General features: G+C 39.8%; 1 protein-coding gene across 1 annotated transcript in view; it reads right to left on the reverse strand.

Moving 5' to 3' along the window:
* Positions 1–17,804, reverse strand: part of trpc5a (transient receptor potential cation channel, subfamily C, member 5a) — a 260,870-nt gene that overhangs the window by 83,409 nt on the left and 159,657 nt on the right. The window contains exons 9-12 of the mRNA XM_061709480.1: positions 17,386–17,523; positions 15,704–15,902; positions 8,150–8,289; positions 1,437–1,637 (exon numbers count right to left, since the gene is read on the reverse strand). Of these exons, the coding sequence (XP_061565464.1) occupies positions 1,437–1,637; positions 8,150–8,289; positions 15,704–15,902; positions 17,386–17,523 (678 nt within the window). The remainder of the gene's footprint in view (positions 1–1,436; positions 1,638–8,149; positions 8,290–15,703; positions 15,903–17,385; positions 17,524–17,804) is intronic.

The raw sequence follows: 17,804 nt of genomic DNA on the forward strand, positions 1-17,804 counted from the left end.
CGAAAAACGAAACAACTGTATCGATTTAGCCCCTGAATCGGAACAAAACAAACGGGCCACAGGTCTGAAAGCAGCCTATGACAAGAAAAGTAAAGTCCTGTCCTAATGTGAACTCAATGTGACATAAGTCCAGATCAGGGGTCTGCAACCCAAAATGTTGAAAGAGCCATCTTGGACCAAAAACACAAAAAACAAATATGTCCGGAGCCGCAAAAAATGAAAAGTTTTGTATAAGCCTTAGAATGAAGGCAACACATGCTGCATGTATGTATATTAGTTATAACTGGGGGAAGATTTTTTTTTTCATTATGCACTTCAAGAAAAAAGTCGAAATTTCGAGATTAATGTTGAAGTATAATCTTGAGAAAAAAGTCGAAATGTCGAGAAATAAGTCAAAATGTTGAGAAAAAAGTTGAAATTTCGAGAAAAAAGTCGAAGTGTCCAGAAAAAAGTCGAAATGTCAAGAAAAAAGTCGAAATTGGAGATTAAAAAGGAAAGGAAAAAGGAAGAAAAAAAGAATAAAAAAAGAAAAAGAGAAAAAAAGGGGAAAAAAAGAAGAAAAAAAAAGGAAAAAAAAGGTCAAACATTTTTGAAAAAGCTCCAGGAGCCACTAGGGCGGCGCTAAAGAGCCGCGGGTTGCCGACCCCTGGTCCAGATGAAGTGATGATGCGTTGTGACACAGTCAAAGCACTCATCAGCACGTCTTTTTGTCATAAATTGACTTTTCTTTTCGTGGGGTCTCATGAAACGTCTCTGACATGCTTTGGAAAGAAGTTACATGTGGATTTAATATAAAATATCCCTTTTTTAACTTTTATTTGCAGCTTACAGTTCAGTTCATAGCAGCTGGTTTTAGGGGGTGGAGTTATCCACTTGGGTTGACTCCGCCCCTTTCTATTCAGGGTGTGGCCCTTTGGAAATCTGTGTTAAAAATGTGTGCGACCGACTTCTAAAGAATAGAAAATGCTGCATGATGTGGAGCTGGCTTTAGATAAAGGCGAGGACGCTGGATACTTCAAATTCAAAATACTTTACCAATCCCCAAAGGAAACTTAATAAACTTCTATTCTGATCAGGGTCTGTGATGTTGCCGTACACCACAAAGTAAAACAATCACTGAATGAGACATTTTCAGACCCAAAACAGCTTTAACAAAATGGCATGATGGTAATATCTCTGAACTTTTGAGTTGCTGACTTTAAACCCCAGAACAATTTCACTGAAAAAGTGTTTTTTTCTTTCTTTAAATAAGTCCTATTTGAAGGTCAGGAAGAGAATAAACTAAAACAAAAAAAAAAATACAACAAAGTGATTTCTTTCTAACAGGTACATTTGAGACACAAAAATAAGTGATGAAAGGTGGGAAGGTGGAAAACCTTGTTACATGTAAAAAAACAAGGTAAAATGGACTAAGACTCCTATTCAGACGGTCTTACCAGACAGTAAATGAAGAGAAACTTGAGGATGTCCAGCAGCATCCTCCCCAGGGAGATCTGCAGCGGCCCCAGGTGGGAGTTGGCGGTAAACAGGGAGATGAGTCTGAGCGAGCTGAAGATGTTAGCGATGGCAAACAGAGCCTCGGCGATCAGGGTTGGGTGCCACATCTCCCACTCCTCCCTGGGACGAGACGAGTTGTACTGTACAGAGAGGAGATAAAGAGAGGAAGAGGGGTGATGAGGGCAGCAAGACGGAGAGACAAGAAGAGGCGTGGTTGAACACAGAGATATGTAAATCTGTAGGAGGAAAGATGCATCATCAACCTGAGAAATAACTTGTTTGGTACCAAAGTTAATTGTGGGATCAGGAAAGTGTCCAACACGTCATTAATGGTTGTACTTTTGCTGTGAAGTGAAACCCTGCCATCTCTGCTGGTCCTTTACCTCACAGATCACAGAACATCAACGACGGTGGAAATGTGCTGCTCTTCTTCGGACCAGGGGCGTCAATTGGGTATGGCAAGGTATGGCAGCCGCCACACCTTTGCTTCAAGAGTTAAATGTAAAATTTTTTTTTTTTTTTTTTAAATACATTTATGGAATAACTACAAATGCAAATAAGAACAACATGATCGATTTCACTAGTTATTATACACTGCAAAAACTCAAAATCTTAACAAGAATATTTGTCTTATTTCTAGTTAAAATGTCTCATTTTTAGTCTCATTTTTAAAAAAAATCTCATTACATTTAAGACAAGACTCAAAAACAACCATTTTCACCTGTTTCAAGTAGATTTTTACTTGAAATAAGTAGAAAAATCTGCCAATGGAACAAGATTGTTTTGCTTGTAATGAGAAGATAAATCTTGTTCCACTGGCAGATTTTTCTACTCATTTCAAGTGAAAATTTACTTGAAACACGTGAAAATGGTCAAATAACAAGTTATTTTTCTGGTAATGACTCTTGTTTTAAGTGTAATGAGATTTTTTGACTAAAAATGAGACATTTTAACTAGAAATAAGACAAATATTCCTGGTAAGATTTTGAGTTTTTGCAGTGAGCGAGACTGCATTTGAAAAAGTTCCAATTTTCTTGACCACACAGATAAGCTACATAGCAGACTCTGTGATGAGTATTTGCTGGACGTGTTGATTGATACTCTAGTTAAGTTCTGTGACTTGTAACCTTGCCATACCTTAGCTTCGACTGAATTGACGCCACTGCTTCGGACCAACATTTTGAATATGTCGGGACCTGCACCAAAGTAAAAGTCCAACTAAATCTCCTTCAACATGGCAGGACCCATGATGTGTTCAGGGTCCATCCCTGAAGCAGCACTTTCAGCCAGTCATCCACGTTTCCATGTGCTCTTCTGGTCGGGTGTTAACTTTAACTTTTCTGTGTGAAAAACCCATTTCTTTAAGCCAACGTCTTACAGTTTGGCAGCAAATGCCGAGTCCCGTTTCTACCCATCTGGAGGTTTCTTCATGTTAAAGTCGCTCCTCTACATCATCTTGTGATGCAATTAGCTAGTCTGTTTTTAATGAACTAGTATATCAATTTTAAATGAACCCATTTGGAATGAGATTGATTAAAATTAATTATGTTTAATAGGAATATTATGATACCATCCTGTAATTGGACTGACATTGACTGTGTTTAACTGGACTGCACTCAACCCATTTACTTCCTGTGTAAAATCGACCTGAAACTTTCCCTTTCCCTACCTTCTAAAAGCCACTCTAAGTAGTGATACCATTTCTGACCACAAGGTGGCAGCATATCACAAGGTTCCTGTGTCAGCCCCTGGTGTAAGGCCCAGGACACACCAATCCGACGTCCTCCGCTGTCGGCCGACTGCTGTGTCGCCTCGCGTCACCTGTGTCGGGCTGGGTCGGGCTCAAAAACAAGCACTAGACACACCGCGAAGACAACACCCAACGGCGAACTAGCACGTACGTTCTGCGCATGCGTGAGAGGTAATTCCCCTCCATACCAGCAGGCAGCGGTAGTCTGTATTCAGGGGCTCAAGGAGGAGGACAGCTCTTTTTTTTTCTTCAAAGCTTTATTGAGAAAACACAAGTGCAATACAAAACCACCTGCAGCTCTGTGGAGAATTACCGCTGGCTGGAATAAATCATTTAGGAAGATAAATGTTGGTTTAATAGATGAAATCTAACAGTTGTAGCTACGCCTGTTAAGAAATTTGCTCCAAAAAAAAAAAGATTTCTGCCTGCCGGCTCGGGAGCTGATTTATGGTTCCGCGTTAAATCGACGCAGAGCCTACGGCGTAGGGTACGGCGTACGCCTCGCGTCGCTGCGTAACCTACGCCGTAGACTCTGCGTTGGTGTAACGCGGAACCATAAATCAGCCTTTATTCTGGCGAGGTTTGAAAAAGACTTTGCAACAACAGGAAAGCGAGTGATTATGTATATTCACTGATTGAATATTATGAAAGTAAAATATATATTTCTCGCTAGAAATGTAATCAAAACGCATTTTTATGCAGAAACTCAAAATATTGATTTTATTCACAAAAAAATAAAAAATGTCCGGCATGTTTCTTTTTGTTGATTCAGTCCGCAAATGACGACGAAAAGCATTCTGGGAAATTCTGGGAACAGCCAATCACAGAGTGAGCTGATGACCGACGTCCCGACGCCGATTCGACATGTCGAATTGGCTGAAAAGGTCCCGATGGGAGGCCAACCTGTGGCGGCGTGCGGGACACACCGGGGAAACTGTGCTGACAGACGCGCACCGACACTCATCGACGGCCCGACGGCCGAAAATTGGTGTATCAGGGCCTTAAGGCATAATTAAGTGTACCTCTAGTGGGACAAAGTGGTATTACAAGACATGCTGGCCCATCTCTGATCCCTACACAGATCTGAATGCCCCCATGTGGTCAGAAGCGGTATTGCAACGTAGCGGGACCTCGGTGAACGTGTCGTGTCAAACAGCCAGACTCAGCCTCAACGGCTTCTTTTCATTTGAAACATCTATCATCATGATGTTTTCCAGCATTTCAGGTTGCGGCAACTTTTTTGGCTAATCTCATACACGAGTCGTCTTCCTCCACACATCTCCCCCTTGTTTTTGTAGACTTATGAAGAACATTTGAATGCAAAATATAAAAGTAAAGTACACTGTGCAGGTTGCGGGTTCTGTGTGTTTGCAGATTTGTCAGCGTGTGGATGTAAAGTCATGGTTGCATTTTAAGTCTGTAAGTATGTATGTATGTGACTATAACGCATGTGATTGTGGGACCTGCGTAGGACGACCAACCGCCACCATCACTGACTCACAGCTGCCACAGATGGCCCCGCCGTCTGGTGTGTGTGCGTTTCTATGATTACTTTATTTGCTCTTCAGAAACAGGCCTGCTGTGCATGAATGGAGCCATGTTTGTGGAGGTAAACAAAGCCTTATTTATTCTGTAAGAGTTCCCAGGGAGACAGAGGGTATCAAAGTGTGACTTTTAAATGTTAACATATCCTTCTAAATGTCAGAGGTCACCATAGCCGATGTCTACGGTTCTGTTACCGGTCAGGTTTTTAGTTCTTATAAGCTCTGCAAGGCAGTTTTCAAATGTTGACTTCTTAAAGTCATGATGCAACTATAATCAAGTTTTTAACTTTGATAACATTTACATAAAATGCTTTCCAAGACATATTACCTCTAGTCAAACCGTTAGGGGAAAGAGTCCTGAGTAGAGATGTTCAAGTCTCTGCAGATAGTCACCTGGATCTGTGGGCAGACTCGAGAGTCTGTATCTGTAAGTGTATTGATATAATAAAAAGCTGTTTCAAACTACTAGCCCCTAGCAGGTACTGTCCATCAGCCGCCAAGGCTATAGGCTGAATGAGCAGCTTCTGGTCCTTAGCTGGTGGGACTTGTTGTTTGCTTCACTCAGTTTAGCTAAAACACCACGTGCAAACCACTAACTCACCGTGCAAGTGAGGACATGAGCCACCAAGACGGAGTGTGGCTGATAGGGGTGGGCAAAAATATTGATATGGCAATATATCGCGATACTTTTCCAGCCGATTCAATATCGATATTAAAAATTTGAATATCGATTATTTTTTTTTTTTGTTTTTTTTTTTAAATATTTTTTATCCCCGATTTTTTTCCCATTTTCTCACCCAGTGCTCCTACCTAAGTGACAGTCCTGGGCATTGCCACTCTCTACCAACCCTGGGAGGGCCCTGCACTGAGCTTAGGTTTTATTTCACGTTTTATTTCATTTTATAATTTATTTTTTATATAACACAATTGCCTGTCCTTAAAAAATGAAAAATAATGGACAGAGGTTTATTTATTTATGGATTTATATCTATACTGACTGATCACTGTGCCTGTCCTTGGTTTTAGTACCCATCTTTCTTGTGTTTATTATCATTTGCCACATAATTAAAGCAACCTCATACTAAATTTAATGTTCATTTCATATGATGTAAATAATATGAAAAACATATACAAATATGTTGTAACTTTAGCTTGTATAGTTATAATAAAACATTGTTTTGACTCAGTTTGTCCCATGAATTGTCACTATAATCTGATGAAGGTGCAACTCGGATTTTAAGATCCATCACTATCATCTGATGTACATATATACAACTTGGATTTTAAGATGTGTAATGCATTTTTAAATTTTTCGGTGAACTATGTAGAATATAATAATCGGGATATCGCATAATAGGGATATCGCAATGTGTATCGTATCGTGGTTCAAGTATCGTGATGCGTATCGTATCGTGAGGTCCTTCCCAATACCCACCCCTAGTGGCTGAGCTAGAGGACGGTAGCCACCAGGACGCAGCCAGCAGACCTTCTAATGGCGCTTTTCCAATAGTACTTACTCAGCTCGGCTCTCCTCTACTTGGTTTGGTTCTTTCCCATAAGGGGTCTAGCCGTGCCGAGTAGATACTTTTTCTGTAACTATTCTGCCGAGGTTCTAAGCGGCTGAGTCGGCTGTATCTGACGTCATCACACTACAGGCCACCGATTGGATGTGACATCAGCGAAAGAGCGACTCTGACGGCTTCTTGTTCATTTTATTCGACCAGCAACGGCAGCAGAAGTCTGTTTTATGATCCAACGCTGAGGTGCAGATGTTCATAAACCTGGTGGCTGAGGAGAGAATTAAAAAGGGATCTAGACGGGCGATAAGGAACGACCAGATCTACCAGGAGCTCTGTCACTTCATAGCTGCTCACGGCTACCAACGTACTTCTCAGCAGCACCGGGACAAACTAAAAAAATTAAAAGCGTCGCCGCTTGAAGCTTGTCTCACTCTCATTTTTTAACTTGATATCAAACACAAGCCACAGATCCAGCAGCACATATACCATCTCCTCCAGGTTCTACATCTTTAGTGTTGTTGTCTTCTTCGTTTAGATCACACAATCAAATACGTCATAGTAGTTTCACTCCAACCTCCTACTTCTGCTCCAGGTGCTGGATTGTTATGGAAAAGAAACCAGGCCAAGTTAAGATGAGTAGGGCCGAGTAGGTACTAGTGGAAAAGTGCCATAACAGAGCCAAGTTAGCAGCTGGCAGCCGTCTTTTCAAATTAACATTGCCAGTTACGTTGCCAATGATCTTCTGCGTAGAAGGTCAACCTTTTTTGTATCAACACATAGTTGATTTTGTCAAATAGTACTTTGTGTGGATTTGCCAAGTACCCAGTAGTGTTTTCTGTGTTTCACAAAAAGGAAATAGAGATGGAAAAGTAACTGAGATGTACTTAAGTCCTTCTGGAGCAACTGCACCAGTCTGCCACTAGTTGGCACCACAGTAAACCCAACCACAGATCGCTTCATCACCTGACTTTGTATTGATTTTCTCCTCAAAAAGCATCATCTGCCTCGACCTTTGGAAGAATTGTAATTGTAAAGATGCCACCACCAAATTCAAAAGAACAGGTAGGCCAGTAAATATACGTTATCAGCCACGTGGTGCCTCTTGTCTCGAGGATACTCTAAACCAGGGGTCACCAATCCTGGTCCTCGAGGGCCGGTGTCCTGCATGTTTTAGATGTTTCTCTGCTTTAACACATCTGATTCTAATTAACCATCGTCATCAGCTTGTCATCCAGGGCTGCACAATTCTGTTAATGACACAGTAACTTGTATCATGGTGCAATGAAGCATGGAAACATCTAAAAACCTGCAGGGACACCGGCCCTCAAGGACCAGGATTGGTGACCCCTGCTCTAAACTATCAGTGGTACAGCTATAAACCTTCCCATTTCTAAGTTTAAGATGCAAATAAATGCACTTCTTTCTTCATCAAACCCGTGAAAAGTATTTATGTAAGATAATGCAAATCATGTAACTCAGCATTTACAAAGCAGCATCCTCCTTTTATGGGAACGCTGATGCATTTTTGTGTTCAATTGCATGTCGGCTATCATTCAGTTTAATAGCAGAACAGACACAAAACAAGGATTCGCATAAGCACAGAGCTCTGCACTGCTGCTAACTGTGAAACACATTCTTGTTGTTCAATAATCATTTCCCCCCTCCCCTCACAGCGCAACACACTGCAGACATCTGTCTTCCTGCAGCCCGTCGTTCCCTCAGAGCACCATTACCCACTCCGCTGCATGGTATCGGTTTTATTTCTCTGCAACATCATGAAGCACTGAGTGCGTTATGACTCCATCGTCCTCATTTTCCTCCCACCTTATTCCCTTTACCTTAACATAGGCCACTATCTTCAGAGAGATGGTGGCCAGATAGAGGGAGTTCATGGCGAAGTCCATCAGATTCCACCAGTCGTGGATATACTCTGTGAATCCTCCATCCCACATCTCTTTGATCTCTGCCCAGATGAAGCCTGAAACATGCAAGCAAACACACACACACACGCACACACACACACACACACACAACACGAACACACAGCAGGTTATTTATGGTGCAGTAGAAGTAACTGGATTAGACTGCAGAGATGTTAGCAAATGCTATATCTTGCAGCTGGAGTCTGCAGTTAAAGGCAGCTGTTGATGAGCTGGTGGTGGTAACTGAGCAGCCAACGGTGGCAACAACTCATTCACCCTGGGAGCTGATTGGCCAGCTACCCTTTAACCCTCACCTTCTTAACTCTGACCACTTTGATGTCTTTCCAGTCATGCTGCTCATCACAGCACTCAGCGCCCTTGACAAGGTGTTCAAAGACAGACACATAAACACAGACTGTGGAAGAACCACAGGGCGGGGATTTCTGGACCTCAGTGCAGTATTTGACACTGCTGACCATGGTATAGTACTAAAGAGATGAGAGAATTGGGTCAGACCTTATTCCATAGTACTTGACTGGTTGGAGTGTCACTTAAAGGACAGGGGTTATTTTGTGTCGGTAGGTAATTTTACATCTGAATTGACAAAAATTACATGTGGAGTTCCTCAAGGTTCCATCCTGGGGCCCCACCTATTTAGCATCTACATGCTTCTGCTAGCTCAGATTAAAATAAACAGGATACGTTGTCATCACTATGCAGATGACACGCAACTTTACATTACAATGTCAGCAATGTCATACAAGCTTTTCCACAGATTTTTCTTGAAGGTAACTTCAAAAAAACTGCAGGGATGCTGAAACCCTTGGTTCCTTTAGAGTTACAGTGTAGTACTGAAATTAACATGGTTTCAATTTAAATTCAGAATGGATTAAATAATTCAGTCACGCAGCTCTAAACAAATTAGTTTTTAAGTCTAACATCCTTCATTGCTTTGGTTGGGGGTTAGCATGATGAGGCTAGATCAGGGGTCGGCAACCCGCGGCTCTAGAGCCGCATGCGGCTCTTTAGCGCCGCCCTAGTGGCTCCCTGGAGCTTTTTCAAAAATGTTTGACCTTTTTTTCCTTTTTTTCTTCTTTTTTTCCCTTTTTTCTTCTTTTTCTCTTTCCTTTTTTCTCTTTTTTTTTCCTTTTCCTGGACATTTCGACTTTTTTCTCAAAATTTCATCTTTTTTCTCGACATTTCGACTTTTTTTCCTCAACATTTCGACTTTTTTCTCGAGATTGTACTTCAACATTAATCTTGACATTTCGACTTTTTTCTCGACATTTCGACTTTTTTCTCAACAATTCAACTTTTTTCTCAACATTTCGACTTTTTTCTCGAAGTGCATAATGAAAAAAAAATCTTCCCCCAGTTATAACTAATATAGAAACATGCAGCATGTGTTGCCTTCATTCTAAGGCTTATACAAGACTTTTCATTTTTTGCGGCTCCAGACATGTTTGTTTTTTGGTCCAATATGGCTCTTTCAACATTTTGGGTTTCCGACCCCTGGGCTAGATGTTGTCAGGCATGGCCCACATAAACTGCACATTTAGGCCATGTTTGGTGAACATGTGGTCAGGTTTAGGCAACCACACGCATCTTGAGTCAACAATGTCATTAAAGGCCAAATGTGGCCCAAAGAAAACTGAAGATGTGGGAAATGTTTGGGCCAAACATTATTTGCTATCTTTAAAAGGCTTTCTTAAAATAATATGTGCAGCTTTGTTTGAAGGGCAGCTACACCTCCCTTTGACAACAACATCACATTCACTTTTCAGTATTGCACGAGAAGACGTCAGATGGGAGTTGACAGAGTTTAGCAGAAGGTTTCATATTTTTCCGTGTGATTGTAGTCGGGACTTGGAAGTGATTGGTGTCAGCTCTGCAAGAGAAAATGAAGATGTAATCTCTCATTTTTCTCACCCACCCACCTGCACCCACCCACACGTACGCAAAAACCACCTCCTCCACACACTTGCAAGCTTTTTGACAACATATATCTCTGCATATACACACATTTGTGTGGACACACTCACTGATTACCAATCAAGGGGAAAAAGGAGCAGAAAATTTGTCATTTTAAATCATCTAAGCTTGCTGGCCAAGTGGTGATTAATTCAAGTTTTCAAGTGTGCATTTATTGTCACTCACTGATACTTAACCTTTTAAGTTCCAGCCTATTTTCAATGCCCACCTGCCCCTCTGCAGTAGGGTTCGCCAACTGGAGTGTAACGGGATAAGAAAAAGAAACTAGGAAATAAAGTGTTTGATATTTATTTTTATCAATAAAAAGTTTTTACATAATCCCCCGGTGTGGACGTCAGTGAAATGAGCAAAGCCAGAAATCGTATTTTTCATATCCCGTACATTTCTCTGCCTGGTAAGAACCACAATCATAAATCATTCATGCACCAAAACAGTTCAGGTGCTTTTTCATGCAAATTAAATCGTATCTATGAAGGAAAGAACGATGTGCAATGAGAACGAGTGCCCTTCATGGATTTCTCATGATTTTTAAGTGCAATTTAACCCTGATATGGTGTAAAAAAACAACTAAGTAGACATGTCACCGACGTATTCAGATTTTGCATTAATCTTTTTTTTCTTAATAGTTTTATTTAGTTGTTTGGGCTATAAATAGCAGTTTTGCAAGAACAGCTGCTTTAATGGTGATTAAAGACCTCTCCAATTAGGGCTAAAACTTATTATTAATATCATAATAGATATTGGCATGTGTTAATGGGACTCATTTGAAATAAGTGAAATTATTATTATACCATAATTTCTTTAGATGACATTCGTTCAGAGGTGGGTAGAGTAGCCAAAAATTGTACTCAAGTAAAAGTACTGTTACTTCAGAATAATATGACTCAAGTAGAAGTAGAAAAGTAGTCATCCAAATAATTACTTGAGTAAAAGTAAAAAAGTACTTGGTGAAAAAACTACTCAAGTAATGAGTAACTGTTGAGTAACGTCTCGTCTGATTTATTTTTTTAACACAACCATTCAAACAGACAAAAGTAAAAAATAATCATCTTCAGGCAAATTAAATCAATAAAATAAATTAAAATGAATAAAAAATAAAAAATAACTCTGTGTGTGTTTGAGTCTGTGTAAATGTGACAAAACATTCAAAAACAAACATTTTTCCCAAAGAATCATCAGTGATGTCATGAGATTGACACGTACGTGGATAAAAGGGATAAAAGAAAAGTAACAGCTCAATGTAGCCTAATGTAGCGGAGTAAGAGAAACAGTTTCTTCTTCACAAATCTACTCAAGTAAAAGTAAAAAGTATAGTGATTCAAAACTACTCCTAAAAGTACAAAATTTCCCAAAACTTACTCTAGTAAATGTAACGGAGTAAATGTAAAACGTTACTACCCACCTCTGCATTCGTTGTGATTTGGGGTTATGGAAATGAAGGTAAAATAAAGTGATTTTACTCCCTCACTATGAACTTCACTATGGAGCAATGCTCACATATAGTCACCGACGTGTCCACAATCATGCTGCTCTGCAGACCGAGAGTGCCGGGGGCGACTCAGTCATGCGTACAAGTCATGTCCCCTGGTTCTGGTCATTGTCCCCTGGTTCTGGTCATTGTCCCCTGGTTCTGGTCATTGTCATTGTTCAGTCATCCAAACAAGATAACAACACTGAACAAGGTAGCTCTACCCCTGTGTGTGGACCTCACCGGTTCAGTGTTGTGCGGCCATTCGTTACGTTGTGTGGTTTAGGGTGATTAATAATGGCCAAAAAGCAGTTTTGGGTTGTTAATAAACCGTTAAAGGTTTTTAATAAACCTTTGGGGATGGGGCCATTAGGCAGGCATTTTGACTTAAAATTTACGTAAATCACAGCTTCATGAAATTTGAATATGTTGTAGTCCACAGCGAGGCGAGTTTTGAATAGGGCTGCAGCTATCGGATATTTTAGTAATCGAGTATTCTACCGAAAATTCCATTGATTAATCGAATTAATCAGATAAAACATATTTTTGTTTAGTTAAAGAGCAATTATAAATACACATAAGATGTTAGTTGATGTTAATTGACATCACTAAGACTAAATTATATAATACAGTAGGTTCATGGCTGTAAAAACCCTGAACTTATACCAGTTGACCAAATTCACTGCCTTCACTCAAAAAACTAACGATCTTACCAAGAAATCTTAGTTCTAACCTAAAAATGCCATTACACCTGATAACACACATAACTTAAAAGGTTGGGTGTTTTTCCCACGTGTTTCAATTGAACTTTCATTTGTGTCAAGCACATTTTAAGTTCTAGTTAAGTTTTAAGTTAAAGTATAAGATTTTGAGTTTTGGCAGTGTTCAAAATAAACTTATGAGACCTGCTGTATTGGAGTGCTGCTTGATGTTTTATCCATGAATGACTACAGAGCTAAAATTGAAAACTACCCAGTTAGCTTTATTACGTTTTTATTTTTCTGACATTTTCTGCCTTTTCTTTTAGTTCAAACTGTAGCGGAAACAGATGTTTAGAGGAACCTATGTATGTACCGGGTTAGAGGGGGAACATATAGGAGAACGGACCAGAAGAAAATAGAGTGGATTGAAAATAAAAGTTAGAAAACTGAGCTACATGTGTCTCCCGTCTGGGCCATTGCAGACTGCCTGAGCATGGCATGTTACTAAAACCAAACAAATCCGCCGCCTCTTTCTTCTTCCTCTATGTGCGCGGCGTCAGCGCGCTGTACCGCATTAAATGTAGTCCGGGCGAAACACCTGCTTTGAGCTGCAAAATTAAACGATTCCTCGAGGCAGAGAAAATATTTCGATCATTTTTTGTAATCGAATTACTCGGATTATTCGAGAAATCGTTTCAGCCAAGTTTTGAAACATTTGAATCATGTCCCTGCGATAACCTGTTGCCTAGCAACAAGCGTCCAAAGTCAAATGGACATTTTTTTTTAATTGAAAGTTTAATATCTCAAAAACTGTAATAATTATGCATAATGAGGTTGGAAGATCTTTTGGTCTGAAGCAAACCGAGTCTGGGAACATTTGAAACGATAAAGTTCGGCCGACCAATAAGTGTCCGAATTTTCACTTTTTTTTTCTGCTTCTTGGCATCTAGCGTGACCACGGTAACGCTTTTGACTGAAAAAAGTATTGCCGTTCGAGGCACGATGGATCCACATGTGTTGATGTGGATCATTTCTATTCAACATCTATATGTTACCCCTAGCTCAGATTATGGAACGTCATAACACTCACTATGTCACCTCTTTCCCAAAAGTGAAGCTTTAAATATATTCACTGTAATCTACTGCCAAAGTAAAAAATGGGATTTGGGACAGTCCAAATTCAAATATGACCAGAAGAAGAATATGTTTTCTAAATTTCAGGTACACAATGACAGCTAATTCCTTCCATCAATGCACTTCATGGGTCTGTCTCAGGGTTTACTGCTCTTTCTTATTCTTTCTGCTCCCTTAGCACTGACTTCCTGCCCTCTAGTTTCTTTTTTATCCAATGAATGGCCCCTTGCTTTTAATTAAGGTGTTTTCTCACGTACAGCCTTTAGGCCTCTGAAAACTAATTCAAGTTTGTTTTCCCATTTAATGCAGTTTTTTTTTTTATATGGTGTCAACAACGTAATCACACTCGGCTGCGGATGAAAACATCTGGAGCTACACCTCCAAAAAAAGAGGGGTTGTAGGAATCAAACGTCTACGTTGAGACGTCTACCAAACTAGAGCAAAAGCCTGCCCTCACCTGACCGGAGGGATTGAACCACCGGAGATTAACTTAGAGTGACATGCTCCTGTCCTCACGGAGCTGCTCTTCTTTTCTTTTCTTTTCTTTTCTTTTCTTTTCTTTTCTTTTCTTTTCTTTTCTTTTCTTTTCAGAGTTGGATGACGTTATGACTCTATAACATACTCTCACCATCTGAGCCTTCGTGTTTTCATGATACATATTACAGTAAAAACAAAAAGATAAGCATGAGGGCAATTAAGACCAAAGGTTTACCCTCTCAATAGGGATGGGCGGTATGGACTAAAAAATGTAACACGATAATTTCTGGCATTTATCCCGATAACGATAAAAATGACGATAAAAAAAAATACCAATTCAACTCCACCTTTGTAATAATAAATCTATCACCACATTCAGTCTTTGGAGCCAAATCACTGCTGTAAAAGATACTAAATGCTACTAAACTACACCAATTAAATTGAATTAATAAAAACCAATTAAATTAGTTACACCTGTACTGCAAAACTGGAATGACTCAGATCCGCCATGTTTGTTACACAAACACGTATCAACGGGAATTTTTCTTTCTTTCTTTCTTTCTTTCTTTCTTTCTTTCTTCCTTTCTTCCTTTCTTCCTTTCTTCCTTCCTTCCTTCCTTCCTTCCTTCCTTCCTTCCTTCCTTCCTTCCTTCCTTCCTTTCTTGCTCATTTCCTTCCTTCCTTCCTTCCTCTCTTTTCCTCACGTACGTTGTGCGTGGATTTAACGCAGAACCATAAATCAGTTTTACACAAAAACATCATCAACAGGAATTTATCGTTTTTACCGCGAAATGACAAATTCTTACCGTGGGGAATTTTTTTGACGGTTTATCGTGAACGGTAAAATATCGCCTATTCCTACCTCTCAAATGTCTTTACTTTATCGTGTGTTTTTCATGTTTCTTCAAAGGCTAGGAATTGAAGTCTTTCATAAACAGCTTTAAGTTTTCCAGAAAAACGTTGTGTCTTAGATTTGAGTCCATCTGACCCCTAGTGGTCCGTGGTGTAATTGCAAGGGGTCCTTGATAATAAATAATAATAAATATGTTTTTAAATTTTTTAGATTTATAAATCCATCATTTGACATTTATAGAAATAGATTATTTTATTACTCAAATGTGACCAAGACCTTCATCTACCTAAACTACAGAAGGTAACATGACCTTGTTTTACTCTTTACAAGTGTTATTCGTTGTATTTTAATAACAAATCTTACACTATTTGCATTTTCGAAGTTACTGCATGACACTGTTAATAAACGTGTCATGCAGTGTCATAACAAACGTAACACAATGTGCATCCTTTCCAAATGATTATGATTATTAGCCCCGTAGCATTTCAGTTAAATGCTTTTATTGTGAAATATTTGCAGGAAGCTGTTGGGGGAACCCTCATCGAAATTGCAGTAATGTTAAGAAAACCAAAACAAAGAACACGATAAGCACAGTAACACAAAGAAGAAGAAGAAAAGAAGTAGATGATGATGGCTCGTATTAAAAAAATACTTCTTGTTCTGGACGTAGCAGACTCTGAGCCACCGGAAAAGAAAAACAGACGACAAAAAGAGACTTAAAGAAGAATATATCATGTTGGGATTTACAGCAGCTGATTCGGGGCTAACTTGAACTTTGCAAACTTCCTAAGAGTTGATCACAAGTTTGCAGCGGGTCCAAGATCCCAGAAAGGTGTAGAACTTACCCAGCACCCAGGGGAGAATCATCCACTCCACCACGGTGGGGGGGGGGCCCTGCATGTGCAGGTTGGTGCGGGCGATGTGCTGCGAGGCCAGCAGGAGCAGGAACAGGAAGGTCAGGTAGGACGCCGTGTGGCAGATGAACTTGATGAAGGGCTTCTTTATGACGCATCCCAGAGCGCTCTTGGGAGCTAACAGGTAGATCTGAGAGGTTGAGAGAGAGGATGGAAGGAGACAGAAAACACAGTCAATAAGGCAAGGCAAGTTTATTTGTACAGCACAGTTCAACACAAGGTAATTCAAAGTGCTTTACATCAACATTAAAAACACAATTAAACAGTAAATAACAAATAAAATGAAATAAAATGATAAGAGGTAAAATAATAAAAAGCTCAAGTTGTTAAAAAGTAAGGGCAGTAGAGTACAGCAGGTTCATCTCATTCTTACTGTATGGGGCAATGATAAGTTTTCTTTTGGTTTTATATTGTTTATGTTGTAATTTGGATCTCAAATTTGCATATTGATTAGTATCGTTTTGGATTGATGCTAATTGAATGTGTTTAGGTTAGAACTGGAATACACTGTTTGATTTGTGTTGATTTTGTGACGCTATACCTTTAAGAGCTGCTGCTGAGCTCGCCCGGCAGTTAAGAGTTTTCTGTTGCATAGTCAGTAAAGGGTTGAGCAGCAGTGGAGCGACACGGTTTCTTACTAATGTACAGGCAGATTCTAGTTAGCAGTAGGCTATGGTTTTACTCCGGTCCGAGTCCCCAACTCTGTTGTTCTTAAAAAATCCAATGGAATCCAAGTTATGAAAAACAGAGTTTGGGACTCGGACCGGAGTAAAACCATAGCCTACTGCTAACTACAATCTGCCTGTACATTAGTAAGAGACCGTGTCGCTCCACTGCTGCTCAACCCTTTACTGACATGGGACAATGGCAAGAATTACGTTTCTATACGGTCAAAACGTACAAAAACCGGGTCAAATACAGTATTACAAAAGTAATCTGTAACAATTTGTACGGTGAATTAAACCAATTTGACAATTCTATGCCACACCTGCATTCAGGGCTTATCCATAACTTGGCGTGGTTTTCAAAAATCATAAGTATTTAATTTAAGAGTATAACAAATAAAATGAAATAAAATGATAAGAAAATGGTTTGTAAAGCTATTTTTGAAGCTTTTAAGTGCAATTGACTATCTGTAAATGTTTCTTTGCTTTTCTGTTGTTTCTTTGCCTTTTGTTGTTTCTTTACTTTTCTATTCTCTTTTTGGTTTTCTGGAGGTTGGTAGCCACAAAAAGAAAGTTGGTAATATAGGATAGGCTTTTATAAGCAGTTTGCTTCAGCCTATGCCTTTTCAATCATTGTTCAACACATGATTATTGGTTTTGTATGAAATTTTAATGCTGTGCACAATGTTTTATTTTTGTTTTTTTTTTATGTTGTGTTTTGTGTTGTCATGACTGAATAAACTTCATTCATTCATTCATTCATTCATTCATTCATTCATTCATTCAAAAGAGGTAAGAAAAGAGGTTTATTTAAGATTAAATACGTGAGAAAAGCGACAAAAGAAGGCTGAAGAATAAGATCACAAGAGGGACCAACTCCTCTACTAGCTCTTGTTGCTTCTGCCAGCCTCTCTGCCGTTATGAAGGGTGTAAATAAAGTGTCCTCACCAGTGAGAAGACGGGAAACAACAGTCCGATGATGAAGCAGGTGACCAGCTTGACCACCCAGTGGCGTCTCCTCCACCCGGGGAAGCCGTCGTACCACAGCGTGGCCAGGAGCTGCTGGCAGTTCGGCTGAGCCACAAACTGCAGACACACAGAGAGAAAGGCTGGGTCTTCCTCCTGGACGTCATGGATGTGACACAAACATCCAACCACAGGAGGACCTTGAGACAAACCGGGGATCTAAGCATTTGGAGCATAACTGCAAGAAAACTTCTGCTGGTAATAGTCACTTCCCCACTGGACCAGCCCCCTTACTCGCACTGAGTGGTAAAAACATCAGTAAAAACAGCTGCAACTAGTGGAGAAGACGGGATAACAGCCGATTATCGGCTTAAATCAACATCAGTTGGACTTGACAGTGA

The sequence above is a fragment of the Cololabis saira genome, chromosome 20, assembly GCF_033807715.1.
Source record: "Cololabis saira isolate AMF1-May2022 chromosome 20, fColSai1.1, whole genome shotgun sequence".
In the NCBI taxonomy this organism is placed as follows: domain Eukaryota; kingdom Metazoa; phylum Chordata; class Actinopteri; order Beloniformes; family Belonidae; genus Cololabis; species Cololabis saira.